The 22230-nt window shown below is 34.3% G+C and overlaps 2 protein-coding genes across 3 annotated transcripts in view; both read left to right on the top strand.

Moving 5' to 3' along the window:
- LOC148955227 (exonuclease 3'-5' domain-containing protein 2-like) overlaps positions 1 to 1837 on the top strand; it is a 3434-nt gene extending 1597 nt beyond the window's left edge. Inside the window, exon 2 of the mRNA XM_089104879.1 lies at positions 1812 to 1837. Coding sequence (XP_088961005.1) covers positions 1812 to 1837 — 26 coding nt within the window. The remainder of the gene's footprint in view (positions 1 to 1811) is intronic.
- The window catches only part of LOC148955225 (midasin), a 348425-nt gene that overhangs the window by 264106 nt on the left and 62089 nt on the right, over positions 1 to 22230 (top strand). For both annotated transcript variants that reach the window (XM_089100939.1, XM_089100949.1), the window contains 6 exons: positions 7098 to 7374; positions 9813 to 9982; positions 12291 to 12718; positions 14054 to 14356; positions 16919 to 17174; positions 20319 to 20545. In XM_089100939.1, the coding sequence (XP_088957065.1) occupies positions 7098 to 7374; positions 9813 to 9982; positions 12291 to 12718; positions 14054 to 14356; positions 16919 to 17174; positions 20319 to 20545 (1661 nt within the window). The remainder of the gene's footprint in view (positions 1 to 7097; positions 7375 to 9812; positions 9983 to 12290; positions 12719 to 14053; positions 14357 to 16918; positions 17175 to 20318; positions 20546 to 22230) is intronic.

Raw genomic sequence — 22230 nt, forward strand, 5'->3', positions numbered from 1 at the left:
ATTAAGGAAGAAATGAGAACTAGCAAATGCAAGGCAAAACTTAATTAAGTGTTCAAAAAAAAAATTAGCTGAAAAACTTCAGTACTTTTCTAACACAAAAACTTTAGAAGAAAAAATACAGGTTGCAAAAATTAGACAACCCCCCCACCTCTTAGAAATATGGAGATAATGAATTTGATCATAAAGGGCAATCATCATAAAAACTTGTTAAGGTTATTGAAAAAGAACATGGAATATATAAATATAGGTTAAAAAAAATACATATTTTACTGAAAAAGCAGAAAGGACTAGAAAAAAACCCTTAGTCTCCATTGAAATATCGAAAAAAAAGAGAAAAGGGTTCAATTTAAAAATATAGCCAGACGGAAGTGAAGTAAAAGAAATTGGGTCACAAAAGGACACAAGTAGAAGTCAAAATTTAAGGCAAGACAACTTAAAGTTGGGAACAACTTAAAGTGTGTCTCGTGTACTTAATAAACCTATTAGATTGAACAGAATCACAAGGAAAACTGCTGTTGAACCTACCAGACGCTTTTTATGGTGATCAAGCACCAATAGATAGCAATAGATATTACTGAGGTGAGGGCACAACAAGAAGGTAAAAAGTCAGAAAATTCCATCTCAAGCTTTTTGAAACTTATTCTCAAGCTAAAAATTTAGCTATTGTTGAATCTAATTTTGAAAAAAAAAGATATATATTCTTTTAGAAATGGATAAATCTTGAATATGTGAATTACTACAGTTAAACCTAGTATTATGCAAAAAAAAAACTTGTATCAGGTTTTTGACAACCCTTGAGCACACGTAGCGCGTAGCTCATAGACGTAGTATGATTTTTTGTGCGCATCATAGCGAATAGAACTATAATGATCTTTGCAAACTCGTGTTACTAAGAAATAAACAATAAATCACTCCCCGGAAAAAAAGACTTACCTAGACGGAAGGGGAAACAACCACTTAATATAAAGGCCTATTAGCCTGTACTAGAGGATATTTCCTAACTGCTTTAATGATTATGGGATTGATTATATATGTTTTTAAATATTGGTATTATAGGAAACATCAAACCCCAGAGGGAAGGATGTAAGAACCCCTGTCTGCACGAAACCATAATCTCTCGCAAAGAAATTAATTAATTTAAAAAAAAAAGAACTTTTATCTGCAACCGTAGACAACGGTTGGCACTACGAGTGCATAAATATGAAAATAAAAGATGCGATATATAGTGAAGCGAATTCTTTGCTATGATAGTAGTAATACTTTTGATTGTAATTAAATCGGTATTTTGACTGTTTTGCTAATGGAAAAAAAAGAGTTATAACAAATTTTAGTGTGGCTTTTTGAGAAATTTACTTTGAAAAAAAATGCTTTGTGTATATTTAAATTACTATTTAGTGTTTTAAAATAACTTTTAAAACTTTAACCAAATGTATTTTTTGATAAATGTTGTATCTAAGTTTGGTTACTTAACAATGCTTGTGTAAGTTTATTACACAATGCTTGTGTATATACTATGTTTTTAATTTACTTTAAATTTTAACTAGTGATGTAATGTTATATGTAAATGTTTGACCTTGAGTCTCAAAGTATTAATATTTTTTTTGTAAAATAATCAGTTAAGTATTAAGTTTGAAAAGAATGATCCAGCAAGAAACATAACGTTTCGATTGAAGCGAGATATTATTTTTGGAGTAATTAAAAGAGAGAAAAGTAATGAAAAGAATTAAACTTTACAAAATTGAGTTTTTCTTTCTACTATATATGTAAAATTTTATGCTTTTTATTTATACTAATGGGAATATTTATTTTAGATAGAGCCTTAGGTAATCTTTTATGAAATCAAATTTTTCATAACATCTCTTTGGATCCATTTGTCAATCATTTCTTTGACACATTTTTGGAAAGTAGCAAATTTCAAAGCCAGTTCAAATATATCCTGATACTATCATCGCATACTCAATCAACTGAAATTTTGGAAACTATAGCAGTAATACAGACCTTACTACAAGTTCGTCAGAAAGTGAGATAAAACAGAACTTAATTTAGGCCTAGAAAATGTGCTACATAGCCAAATGGCTTATGTTATTGAAAGATGTGAAAAAAATATATGTGAAAATTTAAAAGTCAATAATGTTATATGTAATTTACCCAAGGCATTTCTAAAACAAAAAAATAAACGGTATATCAACCACATCACACAGATAAATTAAATTATTAATGGGAATTAAATTTAAACTCAAAAAAAATTCATAAAACTTTTCTAATATAAATCTAATTTAAGCAAAACTACTAATATTATGTATAAGCCGCTTGGGGTCAAGTAAAACAGAAGGTGCATATAAAGAGGGTAAAAGAGTAATTGTCAGTCCTAGAGACAGAGAAAAAGAGAAACAAGGATGAATTTCAAATTGAAATCCTTCGACAGAAAAGAACATGGCCTATATTGGACCAGAAACATGACCCTAAGAAAACCCATTGAGGGTATATGCACATAATGACCCAAAGATGACAACAAAATAGCTGTAAACGAAATTAAGTTGCTTTAAAAGTAAATTATTGAGAATTGGGACAATTCTTCTTTAAATGGGGAGTATTGTGGTAAAGCTTTCTAATTTAGTTAATTATTAATTTAGTAAAAATATATAAGACGTAAATATGAAGTTTTGAAATACCACTTTTTATTAAGATAAGGAACATATCCTCCTAAATTCTGTTTTACGGGAAATTGAGAAATTACCACTTCCTAGTGAATACGTGGGAAGGTGTGGTTGATAAAAATGTATAAAAGATACATTTTATCGGAAGGAAAAATCTTTTACTAACTTTATGCCGGACTGACATCTGGTCCGTTGTTTTAGAAATACTTTGGAACTTTGTCTTATCAGCGTAAGTGTCTAAATATCTATTTATATATTATTGTTGTTTTTTTTAGACTGCTGGTCTTCTTGGGACAGCCAGTCCCAGTAGACAGAATATATCCGATTATATTATATGTTAAATGAATAAAAGTATTGTATTTTAGACAACCTATCTACGATCTATTTTTAGCCTCTCGAACATACCCAGTCGGTACGCCTCATTAGTTCGGTCATAGCCTAAGGCACGCTATTAAAGTTTAATTACCTTAGGGCCAGAGTTTATCTCCCCTATAAAGGGAGAATAAACGCATCTACGGCTACAACCCCCTAATACCATAAGAATAACACTTCACAACAGAGTGATTTTTGAATAATAATATTTTTTTTTTGCTTCACGGATGAGTTTGGTATATAAGTTTTTGTATTTTTTATAATTAGTTAGGTCAATAACGCTATTTGTTTTGCAAGCTAACTTATATAGGTCATTTTTACAGTATGAAGAGATAATTAGGCTATTGGACATCCAGGGGTGTATATAGGTAGTTTTTCGGTTTGATTTACTGACTGGAAAGGTTGAACTGATAAGATCACTCAGTCCCTGTGTAAAACCATTTGTGGCTGAATTAACATTCTGACAATCCAAAACCTTTGACCAGTCAAAGGATTTCAAACGATCCGTGAACCGGTTCATATTCACAGTACTATATATTCTATTAGACGTAGGGGTATTAGTTCTAGGGTGTTTAATAGTTGGTTGGAAGGGTAGGGAGAGATAGATCGGAAAGTGGTCTGACACGTCAGAGAATAGTATTATGGAGGACAGGTGGTTTTCTAGGGAAGTGGATACAAAAATGTTATCAATCAGAGTAGCGGTAAACCTCATAGGATTAACTCTAGTAGGAAAAAGGATTGTTGGAAGAAGACCACTTAAGGTAAATGTTTCAAAGAAGGTATCACAATCATTATTATTACTAATATTTAGTAAATTTCAATTGAAGTCCCCAAAAACTATCGCCTTCTTTTTTGGTAAATTAATAAGACTAGAAAAGTCATCAAAAAGATTACAAAAGAAATGTGTCGGAAACGTGGTTGGCTTATAAAACAATGAAAAAATAAAAGAATTGCCTTCAACTCTCATATCAACAATATCTAAATCCATGCATAGGTTACTTGTACGTTGCGAGAATAATGAATCGAAGAGCAATAGATTGGTAAATTTTATATTTGACTGGATGGAAATAGAACTACAAACAGAGGACGTCGTTACTTTCGTTTCAATATTAATAGCTCGAAAGCTTGGGAGGGAAAATTCATTAGTATCATCAATTTCTGAAAGCCACGTCTCCGTTATTCCAATTACGTCGAAAGGGCAGTAACCGTTAATTAAAATTAAATCTTTAAAATTAGTCCACTTATCTCTTATGCTTCTGATGTTAAAGCAGATTATATTAAGTTTGGTCCCTTCCATTAGCTTAGGTTTTACATTCTTCACAAAATCAAAATTGTCGAGATATTCACAGATAATATGGCTAAAAGGGCTATCAGGGCTAGCTAAGGAGTTGTTGCGCAAATTATTTTGGTCATCGTAATAGTTAAAAATACCATTGTTGCGCAGTGATAATTTCGTGAAAAACGTAAAATCTTGCATAGTATACATTAAAATATGCATTGTGGTCGAAGTTTCATCGTTTGCTTGATTTGAATATTGAAATTCTTCTTCAGCCGACGAATTATCATTGGTGGTAATTTTGGACTGGGATGGAAAGTTTGCTGTTTTTTTCTTAGATTTCTTGCCTTTGACTAGGGCAATGGCAGCGATTTGATTTGCAGTTGAGTCAACAGGCTTAACTAGCTTCGATGTGGAATCTATGTCCTTTTTGATGGAAGATAGTTGAGCTATAGCTGTTTGCAAGATGTCATCACCTAGGAGTTTGGTGATAGCTTTGTTCTTGAGAATATTTTTGGTTTCTTCTGGTTCATTACTAACCTCAATTAAGTGACTGACTGTGAGATAAGTTGCAAGTCTTTGCCATTCTTTGCAACTTTCGGAAGAAACTATCGGGGGGCAGGATGGTGAAGTACACTTAGGCACGGGCTAGGGGGACTGACTAACGCCTTGGGTATGAAGATTGTTTGCCTCTTTAAGAAATGATACTGTATGTGCATTTACTACAACAGCTGTTGCTTGGCTTCTACTGGGCCTATGGGATGTAGGTTGCCGAGAGATTCTTGCAGCCACAACTGAGTAGGGTAGGTTCATTTTATCCGATGTTCTAAGGATTACGACTCGCTTTTGGTGAGCCGGGCAAGATTGTTTTTGGAGGGCGGTGTGTCCCTTACGGTTACAATTTCTGCAGAAAGGGTCTGACTCAGGGCATTCACTAACTGCGTGGCCTGTTTTCCTACACTTAAGGCAAGACGGATGGGACTGTTTGCAGTGTTTTTTGCTGTGGCCGTAGGCCAGACAAGTAGAGCACTGTAGGGGCTTAGGCTTATAAATCTTATAAAAAAGGGACATACCGTACAAGAATATTTCTCTGTTTAGCTCAACTTTGCAGGAAATGAGGATTGAACGGCTTGGGTGAAGGACTCCTTCTTTGTTTAAACTGAGTCTTATTGCAGTTGAAGCATTTATGAGAAGGCCTGAAGAATCTATTAGTTCAGTTTTTATTTCCTCCACTTTTACACTGGTATCAACACCATAAAGCACATACTTGTGTAACTTTTCCATATTTTTTTTTGTGGCTAAAATTTTCGAGCCATCAAGAATTATTTCTTTGGATTTTGACAGAACATGGTCTGCCGCCTGAGAAGACGTAAAGTAAATATCAATAAACTCGTCTTGTTTGAAAACAAGTTCAAAATTTACCTTGGCGATCAGAAAAACAGCTTTCCTAATGTGCATTATCCGATCTTTTGAAAAGGGTTTGCCATTGATTTTCTTGATTGAGACAGTATAATAATTGGGGTGATCTGTGCTACTTGTTTCTGGGAAACTTGAAGGGAGGGTTGCACTATCACTGGAGAACGACTTTTATCATTTTTCCTCTTTTTGCCAGGCGTCTCACCTTTTTCATTAGAGTTAGTTGTGGCTAGTGCCTGAATTCCTGACAGGTGGCTAACTGTTTTCGACCGCGTAGTTGGGGGGGTTCTGGAAAGAGTTTTAGAAGTAGGTTGGAAGGGCGACTGGCCAAGGGTTTCAGTGGGACTTTCCTTCTCGGGTGGTAGCCTTGGCGGCTGCTTTTTTCCCGACATTTATTCTGACGAGACACTACAGATTCACGAACTGTTAATCAGTCTTAATTCAAGGTTACTTGACCAATAGTAAATATTCAGTTATGGAACTAAATTATTCACTATGATAAATAATAACTCACTTTGTGTGAAGTGAACAATCTCTCACAATTAAATCCACAAGTTAATTGCGCAATCTAACACAGTACAGTACAAAAGATAATCCGATTAGGTTCATAAGTTAGTTCCTTTTAGTTCAGATACTAAACTCATACTGACCATATCTCTAATGGTCAGTATGGTCTGATCATAATTCTACCATAGATATTTTATATTTGACTTTTTTTTAAGTATAGATTTATGTTCTCATTTTGCAGACGCCAACTATATTCATCGTGATCAGCCTATAACTCATTTACAAAAAAAATGGCAAGATACACAAATGATTAGCATCATAGAATCATTGTTATTTTTTTTTCTCTTTGTATAAACTTGCTATCTGCTTATTTAAATTTTTTACGGCTACAATTGTTTTCGGGTTTAAAGACAATCTTTTTTTTCGTCTTTTTATTTCATTATGAATTTTGTGTGTTTCGGTTTAAGTCGCCAGTTTAGCCTACTGCTTGTTATACATCTTGTACACACCTAACTTTGTTTTGTTTTTTCTTCTTTTTTTGACGCATTTACTAACATTGAACAGATTCGGCCAAACTGCAGAGCTCTGCGTTCAAATCTTACACGTAAAAAGAATCAGAGCTGAAACGTGGGATGTATTTGAAAATGCAAGTCCACTTTTTTTTCAATCACGAAATCTTTTTTTTTTAATAGATATTTTTCGACGGTCCAGTTCAAATATTAACTCACTGTGTTACGGCCCTTGGACATATTGTAATAGACAGATGAAATCTGACAAAAAGGCAAAAATATCCATTTCTGTGTGAAAGCGCAACCGTATCAAATCAAATTAATAGCTATTTAACATAATTAATTTTTTATTTATTTCAGTTGGATGCTATAAATGCTCAAATTGCTATTCGGCGCCTTGATTCTATCTACAAGAGGGGAATAGATATAGATGTATCTCACCTTGATACACATGAATACTTTTTATATTTTTGTCGCCGACAATCAACAGTGGAAAGTCTTCTTAAAGACTTGAATGAGAAAATAGCAGTTCGCCCAGAATCCATAATCTATGAAAACCTCAAAAAAGAATTGACACAGTATATCAGTGGAATCGGATCTCAGAGTAGCATTGAGGGCTTGATATACCGATTGTCAGGTAATTATATATATATATATATATATATATATATATATATATATATATATATATATATATATATATATATATATATATATATATATTCAAATACATTATCGTGTCTACTTAGCCAGAAAATTGAATAAATATGCAACTACATTTCCCAGTTTTATACCTTAAAAAAAAAAAAAAAAAAAAAAAAAGTTCAGTACTGCCATGCGGACCAATTTTTACTTTGGGAAAAATAGAACATCATTTGTGAGATATGTACCTAGGCTGTTTTGACCTTAGTTCTCTATGTTCTAGTATTAACCTTTTATTTAAAATCAACAAGCTAAGAAATCCCTCGATACAATCCGTGGAGGAAAGTGGTGGTCATTTACATAACTTACAGGCTATATTTTTAATATTCTTATGCTTCGGGGAGGGTACATACCCAGTGCTCTGTCAAGTAGACTGTACTATATCTTTCTGTGTTATAGTGAAACTTCATCCAGGTCCTCCTGATGTTTCAGAAGAGCAAGGGCGAGTGGGGTGAAACTTTATTGCAATCATCTTTCCGAAGTCCCAAGGGATGTTCTCAAAGGAACCCTAAAGCACGGCGTTTTTTATAATAATTTGACCGTAGGGTTCTCTGAAGTCCCCCCCTTCCTTGCCATCATCACTGGTTACGCAACCTTTGTAGTATATTCAGGTGCTCAAGTACAAAACGTGCGTTTAAAAAATAAGCAATCGATCTTTATTTAAAGAAAAACTGATTTTTTTTCGTGTTATTTGCCATAAGGTGTAAAGTTCTCTAAAAGTATTTTGTAAATCGTGGTGACGGTGATGAAATTGACAGCCCTACAAGCTTATTACCTGTAATTTACAACCCTAGCCATGTTCTCATCTTTTAATAATTAAAGTTTTGGCAACTAACTATGTGTTCTTCAATATTTGTTATGTAGCTTATGTTATGTAGCTATTATGATCGCCTGTGTGCTTTGTCTATTGCAGCAGAATTTAAATAGGATAACAGAATATACGTACATAAGGGAAGATCAAACTTCAGGATGAATCAGTGCTCTTATTTAAAAGGTTCACTGAAGGAATGTTTGCTTTTACCACAGTAAAATGCTACTCGATTTCGCATTGATGTATATCTCTTAAACATTTGACACGTCTAATTAACAAATCTATCAAGGTTAGGGGTAAAAATTTACTCTCCATGGGCAGCCCCGTTTTAAAGGGACCACATTCACAGCCATGATATGAAAATATGAAGCCTCAAAAATGTATGTGATATCACAATATAAACGGATTCAGGTGAACAAATTCAATATTAGAAACCCAAATAAAATACGTGAGTTATTCTTCTAAGTTCTTAATATGCTTTTAATTTTCAATAATTCACTGAAATTACTGAAGTGCAGGTAGATATACATATAAGTACATAGAACGTGATGTTATTGTACACGTAATAACTTTACAGGAGAGCAAAAACAAAGCTTTAAAGCTATGGATGGAATCATCTCAGTTTTGGAGTTTAAAATTTAATAACAATATATTAAAAAAAAAGAAAAATGTGAAGGTGAATGATGTGGCTCCTATAAGTTAATCTATAGAACCTTAAACCATTGTAGGTAATCTGAGAACTACGAAGTATTGAAGCAGGTTTTGTCACCATCATGGTGTTAGTCTCCCCTTTCTCTTATGGTGTAAATACCTGACTGTATGTACACAAAGCTGATATGTCCAAAAGTATGTCCAACTTGGCAAAAAAGAAGGAGACATCACCGTCCGCTTCTCATGCGAAAAAGTGATTTTCCTTGTTCAGCAAAATATGGAACTGTAATTCTCCTATATGGGGTTTTCGGCGATGGTGATTCCAATGGTGTAGTTTTCATTTTATCCGAAACCATTTTTGAGAAGATTTGGGCCATTTTTGGAAATTTCCTAAGTTTGTTTTTGCAACAAACTTTTGATTAATTTAAGTAATAGTTGTCATTACTGAATGAGCCTCATATGGTGATTCTTCTTCACTTGACAGCTTTTTTCAAAATGTGTTTTTATATTCTTGGCTACTCTCGGCGAGAGTTCCTTCTTTACTAGGTTGTCATTACTGAATGAGACTCATATGGTGATTCTTATTCACTTGACAGCTTTTTTCAAAATGTGTTTTTATATTCTTGGCTACTCTCGGCTAGAGTTCCTTCTTTACTAGGTTGTCATTACTGAATGAGCCTCATATGGTGATTCTTCTTCACTTGACAGCTTTTTTCAAAATGTGTTTTTATATTGTTGGCTACTCTCGGCGAGAGTTCCTTCTTTACTAGATTATCTTTAGCAATGATGTAATTATCAAAAAGAGTTTGAGATAAGCCCCTTGAATTTTTGCATAGTGAAATAGCCTTCGGTATCTATCTTCTTTTTCTGTATTTTTCTTCTAAAATTAACTATTCATCTTCTTTTTTTAGAAGCTATTGATGAGACAAAAGGTGGCCACATGACCCGAAATGACCCGGCTCGTCTTCTTCTTGAAGTTACATCATTTTTAACTTCTCAACAAAACTTTTGTCAGAGAATGGAATCAAATTATTCTTGGTACTTGGACATGGTTCAGCCAATCCTTTGTAGTGTGATGCAGGTATTTATTATGTAGTTCTGAAGTTATCCTTTATTGAAAAGCTTAGTGATACCAAGCTTACTTTTGTATGCAAGCTTTGGCTCCGATTTATAATTTTTTGGACACTAGATGCTGAATTTCAGTGCAAATCTTTCGATGGTTACAAACTTGTCCATCCCCTAGCAATGCTCCTACTTCACTTTGGACTCTTTGCTATAATCCATAATTTGAAAAAAAAGGAACCAGAATCTTATGTTTTTTAAATTCCACCCAAAACATGTTTATAAGATACTTTTAAAGTCCTTAAATAACCCAATCGACGAGTAAATGATTCTAAATATGGGGGATCTTCGTTCATTTCGTATATCATGAATCATTGTGATAATTGGCTCAGCTTAAGTGGCGAAATTCCTCAGTTTGTATAATGTCAGACAGTTCGTGGTAACGAACTGTAAGTAAGGAACGACTCTGCTCAATAGTAATTGAAACTATAAAGAATGGAATTTTGATAACAATAGATTACTTTGTATCCGCTTTTAGCTCAGATTAATTTTTGTTTTTGTCTATGTTCAAAAAAAAAAATCGCTATTAAAGAGGTTTTGCATTATTTTTTTCAACCTTTGAATAATATAAGATGAAAATTGAATCATTGGTATCAAACCAATGGTCCTAGAAGATGGGGATAGGGCTCATTCGCATGGAAATCAAAAGTTCCAGTGTCCTCTTTGAGTGACTAAAAAGACCGGAGGGCAACTAGCCCCCATCCCGTTCCCCTTTTTCCCCAAAGTCATCGGACCACAATTTTGAGATAGCAATTTAATTTAGCACAGTTCAAAAGTCTAATAATATTCCAATAAATTCTCTGGCATGATTTAAAAAACGATAAGATATTAAATTTTAAAAAAGTAGGATTTTTTCAACTGGAAATAAGGAGCAACATTAAACTTAAAACGAACAGAAATTATTCCGTATATGAGGTGGGGTTGCCTCTTCCTCAAGCCTCGCTCTTTGCTTCAAAGTTTGACTTTTTGTTACAATTTTTTAAGAAAGACTGCTCAACCATAAGGGCCATTGAATTTGAATGAGGAATATTTTTAAACAATTTTAAGACTTCAGCTTAAAGAGCGAGGATTGAAGAAGGGGCAGTCCTCCTTATTTACGGAATAATTTCTATTCTTTATTTTAAGTTTTAATGCTGGTCCTTATTTTCCGTTAAAAAAAAACAACTTTTTTTTTATTTAGTCTTAATGAATAGCTTGCTAACCCCTAACATACGTCGCTTGAAAAGATTGCTTTGCTGATGAATTGAAAGTTTTCTAACTGGGTGCTCATACAGCAAGTTATTTACCAAATCCCAACAGGAAGAAAATTTTGAATCAGCCTAAAAAGCTGTTTTTTCAGCGAAGTATGTTCTGACCCTTAATTATAACGTCTGAAAGTTGCCCCTCCCACTTTTGTCTTGACTGATTTTTGTCTCATGTTTTTGTATCATTTTGCCAGTGTTCGTCAGTTTTACTTCGTCAATAGACGTAATACTCAGTAACATTGTAGAGCGACTTGACCACGACTAAATGCCGTTGATTTGGGGTAGCATCCAGGCACCTACGCAGGGCAGCTTCTGGGGCCCAGTCTCCTAACATTCGAAATATTAAGATTTCAAAAATTGTTCATCTAATTCGCTTATATTTTTGTTTAAATCCCTCAAACCGAAATTTTGCCGCCCCATTAGAAATCAACTTCTGCTTAAATGCCTGGTGGTGTCGTTCTGTATAATTTGAAACATTATTTCTTTACAAAGGGTTAATGAGACAGATCCAGACCTTCGAAAATATCATGATATTCGCGAGCTTTAAATAGTTTAGTTTTGTATAAAAGCTGTCTATTCATTGCTATAAATAATCGTTCCTTTCCTTCTCTCTTTCTCTCTTTCTTTCTTTCTCTGTCTCTTTCCTTCCTGTCCCCTCTTTCTCTCTCTCTCTCTCTCTCTCTCTCTCTCTCTCTCTCTCTCTCTCTCTCTCTCTCTCTCTCTCTCTCTCTCTCTCTCTCTCTCTCTCTCTCTCTCTCTCTCTCTCTCTCTCTCTGTCTGTCTCTCTGTCTCTCTATCTCTGTCTAAAAAAAAAAAATATTGTTAATTTGTATTCTCATTTTTTCCATACTATAGGGTATTAGCTTCCTTAAAAGTAAAAAATTATCTTCATCAACCCCCTCATTATTCAGCTTCGGGTACGCACATTATCTAACTCCCCTCCGCCTTTCCATTTTTCTGTCATGGGTCCGTCCACGCGAAATGCAATGTACTAAAATAAGTTTGTCTTCTTTTTATTTAAAGGTTATTCATGGCCTTCAAATTCTGTCGAGTTGTTTAGAGCGGATCTATAAGAAGCAAAGGAGATTTGAAAAAGGGGTTTCCAACTCCGCAGAATATCTTATCAAGGAAATTGGATCTTTTTTGCCGCAAAACAAGCCAAACTCTATTGTTTCCTTGCTTCTTGGGAAGTCTGAGAATCATGGTAATTTCCATGAAATAATTGAAAGAGCCTTTGGGACAACAGACAATTCATGGGTTGTGAACAAACTTAAGAGGAATATTTTGTTAAGCGCTCTGATTGAATTGAAGAAGCGTGTGTATCAAGAAAAGCGGATAGAATTAGATACGAGACATCTTCTCGAAGAAATATTTGAACATTTTGTCAGTGCATGGAACAAGTCCGAAGAAGAAAGGAGAAAGAAGGACGAGGAAAAAGAAAGTCTTTACAGGTGAATATGACGGCCATATCTTATAACATTCCGTGTACACTGTAGTGTTGCATAGTAAAGATAGTATCCCATTTTCTCACTTTTAATGTTGAACTACATGAAAGTCTATTCGCCACAAATTTTCGGGTAATTCACCAGCATGAGTCGATCATAACAGTTGACAGCTTCAATTATAAACTTATGGAGTATTGAAAGATGAATTCTTTAGAGAAAAGAATGGCCAAATATTCAGTTTGGCATAAATGTTGGACTTTTTTTTATTGGAAATAACTAAACTTGTATTTTACTCGTCTAGAATAGGATATACTTTATTCACTTAAGTAACTCAAATCTAACTTAATCACATGATACACATGTAAAACACTTCAAAGACAGGTAAGACATAAACTAGTATATGCTATAGAACGATACAGTTGAAGAAATCATAAGACAGTGTAACAGTGTAATGTCATAGTCAATACAATAGCGTTGGCCTAGTAAAGAGCGATGTGTCTCCTATATATCGTTTTATTCTATCTTTATTGTTTGTTTTTATGCTATGTTGTTTTTTTTTGCGTGATATAGCACGGATGGTTGTAGATGGTTGTAGCTGAATCCGATCTCAGAAGAATCTGACATTACTTCAACGCTAGGTATATCCTTAGCCAATCTGCTGCCCCGCATGGCTTCGAATAGAAAGTTAAAGATAGTCAGTTTAATCATAATGGTTGAAAGGTCCAAAAATTCGGAAACGGAGTTGACATGATACGTGTATTCCTGTTGGCAAGGGCCTCAAATTACTCAAATAAACAATATAAAACAGGGGCTTCGTCTATACATTATAATTGAAAGTTGAACATGGTTGAAGTAGAGATATGCGAGGACTTTCAGTTTGTATAGTTGAAGGGCTCAAAGTGAGGCCCCAGCCCATATGCACTCAATCTCCAATCTTCTTTGGCCAATGATGTTTGTGTTCTGTCTTTTACCACCTAAGGTTAACAGTGCCTGCGCTTTGTCTCATACACTTTTTGGTAAAGAGGGTATTAACCATGACCCTTTTTTGGTTGGTTGGCAGTACCGCCGGCGTAAATAAAAATGAACTAAGTATGCACTTCACAAATGATGGTCGATATCTTAGAAAGTTGGAACTTTAGGGTTTTTAAGCTTGTTGATTACGAATCTTGGCCTGCTGTTGTATCATGAAAGTTCAGAGCTGTAACGCCTAACGTAAGTATTTCAGAAATAGTATTTTATTCGCAATATTTAAGGATTTCGAGATTGGTTGGTAATCTTATTAGCCTAATTGGTGTATGATATTAGTTTTTCCTTCAAAACTTTAAAATATTTCGTCTTTAGGACTAAAACTTATGAAGGAGAGCCTACTGATGAAGAAGTGGTAGATTACGAGTCCATCCGTAGAACGTTTCCTACTTACGTAGAAGACTTTGAAGAAAAAATATCGATGGATGTTGATTCTCCAACATCAAATGAAAGCACTGAAGTTGCAGACGAGCTTGTTAACTACATTCGACCCGAAGATATGTCTATGGTAGTTGAGACCCACCTGCATCTTTTCAGAAAGTTTTCAGAAAATCTAATTGTTAAAGTACCGACCCTTGAAGAGGACTGTGGAGACGAGACAGAATCTTTCCGCATACGGTATAATTTATTTCTGTTTTTTTCTGTTTCCTTCTCTGTTAACCAATTTATGGAGGGTTCGCTATAACGAAAGGAATAGACTTTTTTTTATTTGTAAGGAAATTCACTGAAGCAATTTTTTAGTTTGCTGGTTGGGAAAAGAATAAAATGAAAATAAAAAATTAATATCCATAAAGATATGTATCAAGTTTCTATTTTTGTTATGTATCAAGTTTCTATTTTTTTCCAAATTTCATGCTAAAATTGATATTACTTGTGCGTAAGCTATAGCAAACTGTAATAATTAGCTTGTTCTTGCCCTAATATTAGTATATAAATAAAAAAAAATCAGATCATTTGAAAGAAATTGTAAGGAAACATAAAATTGATTGGCCGTTCCTCTAACTAAACTGTCGATTGGAGAAAGAATGTTATTTGCACCACCCCATGCTGTACTGACATACTTTTATTTATATAATGACATAATGTTATATTTTGGCTAGTTAGGCACAGATAAGTTAGAAAATTCTGCTCGTTCTTTTCAGACGCAATCGAAAGAAAATAAAACAAGCCAAAAAAATAAGATGTCTAACTAGAAAAACTGGTAAAAGTAACTTTAGAATCAACAGATACAAAGTAAAAACATTCAATCTTCCCATACAAAGAATAATGTTTCTTACAAAACCCCGTTAATACAAAAGACGTCAACATTAAATGAAGGTATTTAAAAGTTCTTCCGTTAGTCCTATTCCAATACAATTTTAGCGTCCCCCTGTTGCCAAACGCTTAGATTATTTCTCGTCAAAAAGATGTTTCAAAAGGAAATTGCTTCTGTCTAAAGATCAAATATAAATATTTGTAATCCTTTGTCGAAATTAGATTTGAAGTCTTAATCAATTTGAAAACATCAATTTGCAACACTTGCAAGAGCTTTTTTTGCTGAAAAATAATACAGGCATTTGATACCAGGGTGGTGCTAAGACTGAACCGAAGTATTGCTATTTAGCACCAGATATCAAAGCTTGTTGGGAAAGTACAGTAGCGGCCAATCACTAGCTTGCATCTAATACTCTGTTAGATAGTAAAGAAAATAGTAGTTTTTTTAGTCTTTTTTTGCTATGAAGATATTATCTCTCGGGCTTGTAAAGCCTGAAATTAGTTGATATGGAATTGATTTATTAGATATTAGTGAAGAAATCTTTAGGAAAGGGATCACACTCATGAAGAATAAGGAAGATGTTAATTTTTTTTAATTCTTAGTAGCTGTTAATAATAGAATTCTAGTCGTACAATTTACTCTAGTAGCGCAAGGTATCAGTTTAAGGGGTCTTTGCCCCTATAGAAGTGTCGGACGGAGATGGTATTAACCTGGAAGCATTTTAAATGTGGTTTCTGGAACAAACAGATGAGATCTCGGGTAGAAATATTTTATTAGGGTGCTTAGATGCCCATGTTGATGCCAGCAGGCAGAGCATGTAGAGTGAAGCTCTGAACAGAGTACAATGGAGAAGAGATGTTTGCAGCTGTGTTGGCCTAATGAGAAAGTTTAATATTGTGATGAGTTGTTAGTAGACGTAGTGGTAGAAACTTAGTATCAACTTCTTTATACAAATTTACTACCTTAATTCAATTAAGTTCGGACCAATTTATAGAATTCTGAAAAAGTTATGCTAGCTTTGCCTCTCACAGAGACTATATGTTTTGGATTTCACTATTATTAGCCATGGCTCTCAAGTTTCTCATCACTTCCACCAAGTTAATTTAGTTCAAATGTTTCAAAAATTTCATTTAATTAATCATTAACGTCAGATAGAAACACTTGCAGTTTTTGGGCTATTTCTACTTGGATTTGTCCTGTTTCCTTTGGAACATGGACATTTCCAGTTATTTAATACTTTTAAGTAGTTCTTGTCTTCCTCTTGTTGGAAATTAAAAAAGTGAACATGTTAAAACACAAAAATAAATTATCCAATTGTATTTGCAATCAACTTGTTTTTCATGTTGTGTTTATGTCAATTAATTTTTTCTTGCAAATGTGATCCGAATGGTCAACTTAATTAACTTTATTTTACTGACTTATTCCTTTAACTAGCTTTAGCAGCAACTCATCTTTCTTACGTTGCAATTTAAGTTTAGTTAATTGTAGTGCCAAAGCATTCCAAATTGTACATTTACAAACCAAAGGACCCTTGAACTGTGTAGATTAATTTTTCAGTCAAATATAAAAAGCAAATCAGATATTTATGGTCATCATTAGGATTTCTCACCAAATTTCGTTTTTACATCAGTCTTACAAACAATTATAGAATTATATCCAAGTAAAATTTAAGAAATTAAATTAAATACGAGCTACCAAGTGTTTTAAGTTTGGTGTTAAAAAATAAAGCTTAAAATATGTTTTTATTGTATAAGTAAGAACGATCGCAGGAATATGACTGTACTTCGCTTCTTGGTCGCTGCTCATTTGATCTTTCCAATAGGGTTTCCTCGCCGTAACTGCGTCCAATTCAACACGACTTCTATAATATTTCCGTGCAAGACTTTACAGTTCTGAAAACTTTATAAATTTTCTACTATTTTTAGCTATGAATGCGTGTCACTCCTTATTGACGAACTGTATCCCTGTCTCGACCAATCTCTGGATCGTACTCTGTTAATATCACACATTTTGGCTCTACAGCTTGCTGCATCGCTGCCTGAGCAGAAAAAGAAGAATTTCAACATATATTATGACTCTCATCCTGAAGAAGCTATTCGTTTGAGAGATCTTTTAGATGGACTGGTTATACGTATTAAAGAACTAATCACGGAATGGCCGGATCATCCAGTCCTCAATCAGGTAGGGTTTTGTTAGACTAAGATTGTAATATATTTCATCATCAAGCTTTACTGACACAGTTGGTGAAATGGAGGGGTATTGGGGGGACCCAGAAATAGGCAAAAAGCTTGTTGTCCTCAAGTAATTTGAAACTCTCAGCCTTAAGTTCTTTAGCCAAGGAGAACCTAGTTGGGATATGAACCCCTCAAATATATGGCCCGGAGATAATCCATAAAAAATTTTTCGGTTGGTAAGAAACTTTCAAACTTTGCCTGAGCTAAGGGGACCAAATATTTTTTGGAGAATTAGGGCGTATTAGGGGGACCCTGAAATAGGAAGAAAAAATTGTCCTGAAGTAATTTGAAAGTTCCAGTCTTAAGGCGATATATCTCGTAAGAAATACGAGATATTTCGGTCACATATGCAGTGACCGAAATATCTGGTATTTTTGTGAATTTCTATCACTGTTATCATCATCACTGTCTATTAAAGGGATTTTATCCCTATTCGAACTTTTATTTATCTTCATGGAAAGGCAGTGTGGCCTCCGAAATTATCTAAGGCCCTTAAACAAGAAGAACTTATGAAAATAAAGAAAATTGGTCTACAGACGCGGTCCCGCAAAAAAAGGGCCCAGAAAATGCCGAAAACTTTTTTTTTCCAATCGGCCCAAAATGTATCTTTAAGTGCTTTGGATCAAGAGGATCCGAATGCAAAAGAAAATACAGTGAAAAAGTAATAGTTTTCCTGAAAAAAGGCCTAATTTTTATTTTTCGAACAAATTGAATCTTGCACTAGCTTTTGGGCCAAGATAACCCTTATGCAGAATAAAATAATTAGGCTGATAGCAGGCAAGGTCGTATACAGGGGGTTGTTAGGGGATTTGAACCTCCCCACCCTCCGAAATGTTTGTCCGACTCGTAAAAAAGCAACACAAATGAATATAAACAAATTTTTGATGCATTTTAAAAAAAATTTCAACCCCCTAAAAAAAAATCCTGTTGTACCCTCCTCCCCCCCCCCCCCGAAATTAAATCCTGAATATGGCTCTGATAGCAGGGACCTCCAATAACCGGCAGAAGATTTTTTTTTTCTTATTGGCCTGAAACTTAAATCTAAAAGTCCATGGGTCAAGGGAACCCAGATTTGCCAGTAAATATTGGTTTGCCCTAAAATAGGTCCCTAAAAAGGGTCACAAACAGCTTAAAACTTAAACTTTAAGTCCCTAGAGTAGTGGTCCCAAATGCACCAGAAAAGTTTTAGATTAGGGGCATGGACTCCCTTCAATATCGTGGCCCAAAAAAGACCAAAAAATACTTTTCTGATTTACTTGAAACTTTTAAGAATCATTGACTGAGCTGAGGAAACAACGCATTTTGTTTGAAAGAGGGGGGGGGGGGGCGGGTGGGCCAAAAACCTTGCCGTATCTGATCAGTTTGAAACATGTAGCCATAAGTCAAACTTCGGAGGAGTAGGCCAAGAACCTTGTTGTATCTGATCAGTTTGAAAGTTTTAGCTGTAAGTCCAGAGGACCCAGGAGGCCAAGTGGAGTCTAATATATATTAAAAAAAAAAATTTGGAAACAGTCTCTTTCCAAAATGAAGCCTGAATAGGGCCAAAAACTTTTTTATCTGATCAGCTCGAATCTTATATCTTTAAAGTCTTTGGGCCAGGAGAACTCTAATCCAGATAAAAAAAAATAGAAACAAAAACTGATTCCCCCCTTAAAAGAACCAACAATTTTTTTTCTAATTAAATGGAAATTTAAGCCTGAAATCTTTGGACAAAGTGAATCATAGTGCAGAAAAAAAAATTATTCCTGGGGCACAGTCTCTTCCTTTGAAATTGGGCTTCAAAAGAGAACGAAAATATTTTTTTGTAATGGGATTGAAACTTTATGGATTGTTGCCTGGCTAAGGTGACCACACATTTTTGTTGGGAGAAGGGGAGGCGCTAATGGGTCCCAAAATAGGCCAAATAACTTGTTACCCACTTTGAAATTTATAGCCCTTAGCCCCTGGGACAAGGGGACCCTAATGTCAAGAAAAAAAATTTTGTCAACTGGGGGTCAAAATAGGGCCAAAATTTTTGTAAGGAGGCAGATTTGAAAAAACTGCGGACAGGTTTTTCCCGTCTGGCTATAAAGCTACTTTTTAAGAAGGCTAAGAAAACCTTATTAAAGGTGAAAATTTTGAAAAAGTTAGGTTTGATATATTCGTGACGTCTGAAACAATTTGCATTATTTTTCTGATTCTATCGTATAGTCTGCCACCCGATATAGTATATTGCGTATATGGTCAAACGTTACTTGTTGCTGAAATACGGTCTTCTTAGCTTTGCTTAACTGAAATTTATAAATGTGTCTATTTTTCCAAAAATAACACAAGTTCAGGCTGTGGTAAATTGAATTTACTAATATGCAAAATTGAACTTGCTCCTGAATCCTAGTCCTAAATTTTTGTTGCTTAAAAAAAAGCAATACAGTAAGTACTTGAGGCAGAATTTTATTCAGAGAAAGCAAGCGTATTTTATAAAGACGTTGTATGATAGTCATAATATGTTGTCTCCCTTCGGCTTCTAACTTACCGGGCACGTACACTGGGCATAAAACCCCTCAGAGACGGAAACATCATGAAAAATATTAAGTTATATTGATTCGTGACACCCTAAATGGGTCGATCACTGTTTTTCTACGATCGTAATGGGACTTTCATTGTAAGGAAACTGAGTCAAAGGAGGACTTAATGAGGACAACAAATTATTGAAGAAAAATTTGGCTATATTAGTTCTTAGCGCGGAAAAAGACTTCCATTTGATATCTAGACAAAGAAAGACAACTTTTAATTCCAAAACTAAAACTTTTCTCTTTCTCTCTCTCTCTCTCTCTCCCTCTCCTCTCTGTATTATTAATTTAAAGAAGATCAAATACCTTTGTTGGAGATTATACATTATTTTCCATGTTTTCAAAAAAAAACAAAAAAAAAACTCTTATAGTTCCGGGGAAGCTGTTAATAATTTATTGAGTTTATCTTGACTTCACTCAGACTTACAGACAACACATAGGCTAGGTTTACTATAATCGTTCATTTCGTGGTACATTGGGGTCGAAATTGACTTGTATTGCCTATTTCTAAACTACTTTATCGGATATTTTTTTCATTATAGATTATGACTTCAATAAATCACATATTAAGTTTTCCCATCTCTTCTCCTCTGATGAAACTTCTAACGGGATTAGAACTCTCTCTGGGCAAATGTCAAGAATGGGAAGCAAATGCTCATAAAGGTGTTTCTCTCTCTGCTCACTTGGAAGCGTTGACAACATTGGTTTTGGACTGGCGAAAAATGGAGTTAAATGGTTGGAAGCTGTGTTTGAACTCTGTTGAGAAAAAGTAAGTTCACTGTTTACAGGAGCCAAGCAAGTGTTTTGTATTATGCAAGTTTTTTTTCTCTTCTTTTCCTCGTATTTTTGCACATGTACATGTACGTTCTACTAGCATCACATATTTCAGTTCTAGAACCAACACTGAAGTTAGTTTTCTCCCCAGTATTATTTCGCAAAAATTGTGGCGTTCAGCAAATTAAGGTATTGCAAAGAAGTATTATAATACTTGCAATTATATGGGTCAGGAAAATTATAACTGTCCAGAACAATTTTCCATGCTCATAAAAGAATTGTCTCTCAAGCTCTGTCGATTATAAATAAACCTTTTGAATTGTATCTAATGCGTATGTTGAATTTATTTGGAGTTTAGCCTGGCAGACTCCCTGGGAGGAGGGACATGGCCCCGCAAAAATTTCATGGATTTGATGATTTTGCCATATTTTTTGTAATGTTTGAGCAATATTTTTGATTTTGCTGATACTCTTGTTTAGAAAAACATATGAATTTTTTTTTTTCATTCCACTCTCATACAATATGCATGTTTTCAAACGTAAAAAAAATGCTCTCTTTTGATTATTGCCGCCGGGCGCGTCAGATATGCTCGCTCGTTATGATTTCAAATTCATAGACTAAAGTGAGATCATTTCTAAACTTTGGTTGTTCTTAAAAAGATATGATGAGCTAAATTTTCTCAGTTCTGATTTAACATATAGCTGTCATGAATCACGTTAAGGGATGTTATCCTTTGCTTTTTTGCAGCCAGTCTGCATATGCAGTATTTTAGCTTGCCAAAGATTTTCAAAAGAACTGCCTGAAAATGGAAGTTTTAAGGAATTTTCTTATGGCAAAAATGAATCAACATGTTCAGGTAGTTTGTTTCTCTATTCCAGTGTCTCAGTGGTAAAATCGAATCACTCTAGGAAGCAGACAATGGTAGAAATGACAAAGAAATTGCTCTTTTTTGGCTTGTTAAAGAGGTTTCATTTCAAGTACATTTCAGCTCAGTTTTTGTCACATTGCCTCGTGGAAAACTATTTAGTGTTCAATGGTACATATTCGTAATATTTGAATTACTAGTAGTTAATTATATGGAAAGGAGGGCAAAAATAGAATATATCGATTGCTTGGATGCTAAGTTAAAAAAGGAATTGAAAAGACGTTAATTGATTCGGTTTCTGAACTGCTGATATGTTTTAATCATAAAAAGGTAGTAGTGGATTTGAGTCGTGTATCAAAAAGTTGTATTCGGGTTCTCCTGAGCGAATGAAACTGAATAGATATATGGTATAAACTAGGTCCTTTGTTTGGTTGTCAGATTTTGGACTTCATTCTTCTCCATTTCAGAATAATGATTGCTTGTGAACTCAGAAGAATGCTGTACTGTGTGATTGAGACAATGAAAAAGTGATATAAAGCCAATATTAGGGACCGAGAATATATCAAATTTTTTTTCCACCTCATCTTAGGCGTAAAGTGTATAGAAAACTGATGTTGTTCGCGGTTTTTGCCCCAATTTTTATCCGGTTTGCCTTTTAAAAATTCTTCTTTTTTTGCTTTTTGACAAATTTATCCTCCTGAAATGGATCAGTACTTACGTTTCTGCTCTATAAAAAAAATACTCCTGTGTAAGGTTGTCATTTAAATGCGTGCAAGTTTACTCGTTTAGGATCCGACGTGGGTTTTTCGGGAATT

This window comes from Artemia sp. Qi Xiang Cuo, chromosome 2, assembly GCF_049724085.1.
Source record: "Artemia sp. Qi Xiang Cuo chromosome 2, ASM4972408v1, whole genome shotgun sequence".
In the NCBI taxonomy this organism is placed as follows: domain Eukaryota; kingdom Metazoa; phylum Arthropoda; class Branchiopoda; order Anostraca; family Artemiidae; genus Artemia; species Artemia sp. Qi Xiang Cuo.